Genomic DNA, 6335 nt, shown 5'->3' on the forward strand with positions numbered 1-6335 from the left:
GTTCATCATTCCATGGAGTCATCTCTCTCCCAACAAACTCATCAATGTCCACAGACTTGAAATTTTCTTGCACATAGGGAAAGAAATTTTCATTGGCTTTGATGTCAGCCGAGTCAACATATCTCATATCACTAACAACTGGACTTTTGTCATACAAAACAGTCTCATAAAAGTCTTGTTGTTCCTTGGTGTGAAACCTTGGATCAACAACAGTTCTTCTCCTTATGGCATATGGATCTACAGCTCTCCATTTCCTCAAACTTACATCTTTCCTCTTCTTCATATCTTCAGGTACTGGATGAGCAACATTGTACAGTGGCGGATTGGGCCTTAGCTTTCTGAGAAAAGGTGCATTCTCAACTTCTTCCTCTACAACAACGGTACTGGAAGCAGGACCTTTGTTCTAGTAGATCCCTTTTCCCTTAGGTTTGACTCCTCACGGCATCGTGGAGGTGGTGACGAGGCCTTGGAATAATCTCTCTCCAGGTTCTCTCTATCTCGACGATGTATGATGTGGCATCAGTAAGGGCATGTAAGGGTATGTGTTGTTAGATCAGTTGGCTCTCTTTGAATATTAGTGGTTGGCGTGTCAACTACGGTAAAGCAAGCACTTGGCTGACTTTTGGTGTGGCGATTTTGATGTCTACCCTTGGTTTGTTCTATGGTGAAATTTGGTTTCTCCAACACCCTGCATTGGCGGTGAAGGATTGCAAGCATGTGTTGCTTGGGTGTTTTCCCGACCGATGTTTTGTTTAGTGGTTGCTAGATCGCGTTGCTAGTGGCGAGAGGCTATTGCGGTCTTAAAACCTTGTATGGCATGGGCATTCGCACGTATATTTTTTCCTTACTTTATGTTCAGTGAGTTTCAACCTAAGCCCGGGTGGCACACGATCAAAGAAGACGACGACTAGGAAGGTTTTCAATGTATTTAATTTTTGTAATGACTTACTTGTGTTTTTTTATTGAGTATAATTTTTCTTGGTGAATATCATGTATGACTTGTCTTTTAAATGTCATTTGTTAGAAGCACAATACAAAATGCAAATGTCCATATGCACTCACATATATTCACACTCACATATATTCACTCCTACGAAATCAAACACATATAAATACTATTTAGTAGCATCTCTTAGAAACTATGTCGTCATATTTTATAGGTGCCTCGTACTAGTCGGGAACATACATAAATTACTATGACCAATTGAGCTTACTATTATTATTATTTTGAAAGAGGCGGCAAAAGACCTAAGTTTGGCTACAGGAACCCACAACAATAGTACGGCGTACAATTGAACTGAGTTTTAGGAATGTTCATGAATTCATTCTATCGGCAAACCTAGGTTCCCGGACACCGGGGCCTACTACCGTTGGTAGCACAGGCCACGCATTGAGGACCCGTCCTAATACGCCGCAGCACCGTTTGCTAATGAGCTGAACGGGAAGCACGGCGTCCACCACCTCACAGTTCACGTGAAACGACTAGCCGCCATGTCGGCTAGCTCGTCTTCTCGTGGTTTTCTTCACACCGTACCAACAAAATTGGCGGTGCATCGATGTGTCGCAAATCCTGTTCCAGTGTTATACTCCTACTAGAAAGAACAGAGCAATTCAGTGATAATTCCTTAAATTTACGGGGCTGCGAGCATCAGTGGCACTGGCATATCCACTGTTGTAGTATAATTTGAGGTAGTAAAGTACTCCTCCGTCCCAAAATTATTGTCTTAAGTTTGTCTAGAAATGTATGTATCTACATACTAAAATGTGACTAGATACATTCATATATAGACAAATCTAAGAAAAGAATTTTAAAACGGATGGAGTACATTTAAGCTGGAGCCCTTAACTCGGTAGTTTTTCTGGAGCAGTTCACGCAAGAACCCAACTACTAAGAACATGTCTAGTAGAACCCTCAAACCCTCAAACCCTTAAAGCAGTTTTAAAGGTTGAGAAGTGCCAGTTTTTGGCATTTTTAAGGGTTCAAAAACAGGGGTAAAGACTACAACCCCTCAAACCCAACCCTTAAACTGCTTTAAGGGTTGGATTTGAGGGTTCTAGTCTTTGCCTCAACCCCAACCTTTAAAACTGTCATTTCATATATCACACATTTCATCATACGACATGTCACAAATTCCATCACATTTGACATAAAACAATGATCATTCTAGTTATTATTACACCATCGAATAAAACAATAATCATTCAAATTATTACAACAATGTTTGAGCAAATTACAATAATTGTTCGAATCAAATAGGACATAGAAAAGTAAAACAAAGATACATCATGGGCCAATGCGTCGCCCATCCAACTGCCAGTGGTGCTCTACTAGATCATCCCGGAACCGACCATGAGTGGTTGCATCCTCAATCTCACGATGTGCTTGAAGAAAAGCGTGTATGCGAGAAGGGTTTCTTTCCGGTTGCACACGGATACCAACATTGCCATAAGCGAGTATCCGCATTGCCGCTGATATCTTTTGATATGCACTAAACCCCATGATACCGGCGGCGGATCTACGGCGTTTAAAGTAATAGGAGGCGGCCTCACAATCGGTGACAATCTTCACAAACAAACTACGACGCATTCGGTACCTTCTACGGAAGAGACGAGGAGGGTATGTAGGTACCTCCGCGAAGTAGCTTGCATTAAATGCTCATGTCCGAGAACGCGGTTTCGGTAGATGGTGAGTCGCCCCATCTTCGACCCTCTCCTCTGATCCATAAACTTCACGCGGTCTTCAAATGCTTGCACGTCGACAAGGAGGCTCATCATCTCGACGTCGTCGTCTTGCAACAACTCGTCAATGTCCGAATCCTCGGATGACGACCAATCCGATGAATCAGACAACGAGTCCATGTCGTTGTTGTTCACCTCCATGTACATACCAAGTGGCAACAATTGTGAGTGCCAATTAAGCAAAAATTAAAAACTAAAAAATAATTAAAAAATCTCACCTTCGGGAGCCGGGGGCCGGCATCGAGCGGGGCGGGGACGGCGTCGGGGGCCGTCGTCGTGGGCAGGCGTCGGGGGCCGACGTCGAGCTGGGCGGCGACGCGGGCGGGCGGCGTCTGGGACGGGGCCGGACGGCTGGGGAGGGGCGGCGGGCAGGCGGACGGGGCAGGGCGCAGAGGGGCGGGGCGCGAAGGGGCGGCAAGCGGGCGGCGGGCGGGGCACGGAGGGTTGGCGGGCTGGCGGCGGCGGCGGGATCGGGGGAGGGCGCGGCGCGGGGATGAAACTTCCCTCCCGTTCGAGGGTGGAAGAGGAGTGCGGGTTGAGGAGAGTTTTTTCTCCAACCCTCACTTCTACAAGTTGGAAAAATGTTTGAGGGTTGGACCTCTAATTTTTTTTACGGGTTTAAGGGTTCTAGTCTACGGCTTTTTTTCAACGAAAGCTGTAAAAAAACAGTTATTTTTAGGGATTTGAGGGTTCTACAAGACTTGCTCTAACCCAGCCAGTGCAAGAACTGTCGGCAGGTTGAAGGCAACGCAAGAATCCGAGACATTGAACGGTGCACCGCCTGGTGCTAGCAATTTGACTCGGCGCACATGCCCCTGCACGGCAGGATTAAATTCACAGCACATGGCCTGATGGCAGCATGTATCCAGGCACTAGCAGCAGCACTTCGCTAGTCCTACACTGAACTAGCACCAGATCTCAGGCTCTCTCGAGCAATTGAAAACCCTGGGAAAACTGTCACAAGCGGCGGTAACAGCAGTGTTTCTTCCATTCCAGCAGGTAGATCTGGCTGGGCGCAGATGCTCTGTAATCAACTTTTTTGTTTCTTTGCGTTGCAGGGACCTAGTTTAATTAGTAAACGATTCGTCTGGAACTCTGGATCCAAGCTCCTACCAATGAAAATACGGCGCGAAAGCACCGAACTGGGGCCCATCTCCGTGCGAAAGCAACCGTAGACTTGCTTAAATTTACCCAGCACAGCACAGCAGTGATGGTACCAGATCTCCTGCCCAATACCCCATCATGAATTTAGGCGCGAGTACGTAGTAAATAAACATGAACATCAAGATCGGCTCTGCAAGCAGTTCCGAAAATTGAATCTTTTATTAGCTGCTGCTCGATTGCTGCATCTCTACGGCCGGCACCAGTTTACCAAATGGTTGGTTATTACTGTAGTACTACAAACATGATGATACAATAGACAACCGAATACAATTTCTTGATGATACTGGTGGTGGTAGTGTCTAAGAACTATTGTATTTTCACACGCCGACACAAAAATTGCATATTTCCTGTATTTATTTGCCTTGCTACCACAAATTAAGGCAAGAAATGAACAGATTCTGCATCATCAAACATGTAAGTATCACATTTTGGGGAACCTGCTACGCCGGATTCAGAACCAACCAAACTGGGCGTGCTGTTGGTGTTGTTGTTGGATCAGATCAGATGGGCAGCTCTATGACTGGGTCTCGGTCTTGCGCTCGCCGTGAGAGTCGCGCTCCTGCAGCAGCGAGCCGGCCTCCTCGTCCGCCTGCGCCACCTTCTTCTGCGCCTCCTTGGCCTTGAGCGCCTGCAGCTTGACGTGGTTGTAGTAGCCCACGCCCAGGAAGGCGATCCCGTAGCCGAAGAGGTTGATCGGGGTCACCGTGTCCCGGATCACGGACCAGGAGAAGGCGATGAGCAGCCAGTCCTTGACGACGCCGGCCACGTTCATGGTGAGCGCGGACGTCTTGCCCACGAGCAAGAAGACGGCCAGGTTGAGCGCGAACGCGCAGAGGGAGTTGGTGCCGAAGACGAAGAAGTCGGGCTCGAACATGCCGACGGCGCGCAGCCTGGGCAGCTCGACGAAGACCCAGGGCAGGAAGAGGAAGCCGAGGCAGCAGGGCGCGACGTAGTAGAGCGAGGTGATGGGGTTGAGCGAGATCCCCTTGGATGTGAGGAGGATCTGGATGAGGACGAGCCTGGTGGCCTCGAAGGCGACAGCGGCGAGCTGGAGCGCGACGCCGCGGAGGTCGAAGCGGGCCTCGCCGTAGGCGGCGATGGCGACGCCGAAGGAGATGGAGAGCATGTTGAGCATCGCGGAGGAGCGGAAGGTCTCCTTCTTGAAGAGCACCCCGATGGAGTAGACGGCGACGGGCATGAGCGCCTTGAGCATCTGGATGAAGGAGACGGAGAGGTAGATGTATGCGGAGTTGGAGAACCAGAGGGAGAGGGAGTAGAGCGCGCCGATGGGGAGGACGGAGCTGGTGTAGAGCTGCGTGGTCATGGCGGGCGAGGAGGGGAGGTCGACGACGCGGAAGACGCGGACGAGCGCGACGGCGAGGGAGGAGCAGAAGGCCATGTGCACCATGGTGAGGGAGATGGGGAAGGGCCAGTTGTACATCTTGGGGTCGAGGATGTACTTGTTGTAGACGATGACGGTGAAGGAGAGGAAGATCCACACCGCGACGTAGCAGTAGGAGACGAGCACCTTGCGGAGCACCGACTCCGACATGGCCCCCTCGCCGCCGGCCTCCTTCGCCATGGCTCCGGCGGGGCGGCTGGTGGATCTGTGATTCGCCTGCGCGCGCGCGCGTTCGTTCGCCTGAGCGGGAGATCTGGGAGCGGGGCGGGGAGGCGGATCTGGGAGGAGGAGGAAGAGGAGGCTGGTGGTTGGGGGATTTTGGAGAGGACGGGTTGGGTGTGGGTTTCTTGGCACGGAGAAGGAGAGGGAGTGGCCCGGCTCCTGTCCTGTGACTGTGTGTTGTGTCACGCTCTCGGGGTCTGGCTTACCCGGGATGGCCACGTGGAGAATGGGCTGCTTCGGGGTTCGGTGTTGCGTGTTTTATAGGGGTGGACGATGTGGCTTCGGCTTCTTTTTCGGGCGCACGGCTCGAGTTCGGGCTCGTTTGTTTCGGGTTGGTCCGGTTAAGGCTGCTCTGCAGAGTAACATATAATAGTATCATGTACTCCCTCCGTTCCTAAATATAAAAAATTTAAGAGATTTCATTAGATGATTACATACAAAGCAAAATAAATGAATCTACATTCTAGAGTATGTCTATATACATCCGTATGTAATCCTCTAGTAGAATCTCTAGAAAGACTTATATTTAGGAACGGAGGGAGTATATATTATTATTATATGATATTATTTTTATAATATATAGTATCATAAACTAGTATCATAGATGATCTTATTTATTGACATGCATGACACATAGTAGTATAACATTTAACATGTTACGGTGACTCTGTTTTGATCCATGAGTTAGACTTAGAGTTGGTTAGATTAGACCAATCTAACCCCAAAACATTCAAACAGGAAGGGTTAGAGTTGGTTAGATGCATCTAACCCACCCAAAAAAACTAACCCATCCAAGAGGTGCTTATTT

At 49.0% G+C, this 6335-nt stretch overlaps 1 protein-coding gene across 1 annotated transcript; it reads right to left on the reverse strand.

The window, feature by feature from the left end:
- Positions 1–4043: 4043 nt before the first annotated feature.
- On the reverse strand, positions 4044–5754 carry LOC123444628 (probable sugar phosphate/phosphate translocator At2g25520). The gene has a single exon (XM_045121416.1). It carries the CDS (start codon positions 5483–5485, stop codon positions 4418–4420), a length of 1068 nt encoding a protein of 355 aa, XP_044977351.1. The 5' UTR covers positions 5486–5754; the 3' UTR covers positions 4044–4417.
- Positions 5755–6335: the final 581 nt, after the last annotated feature.

The sequence above is a fragment of the Hordeum vulgare genome, chromosome 3H (genome assembly GCF_904849725.1).
Source record: "Hordeum vulgare subsp. vulgare chromosome 3H, MorexV3_pseudomolecules_assembly, whole genome shotgun sequence".
Classification (NCBI taxonomy): Eukaryota; Viridiplantae; Streptophyta; class Magnoliopsida; order Poales; family Poaceae; genus Hordeum; species Hordeum vulgare.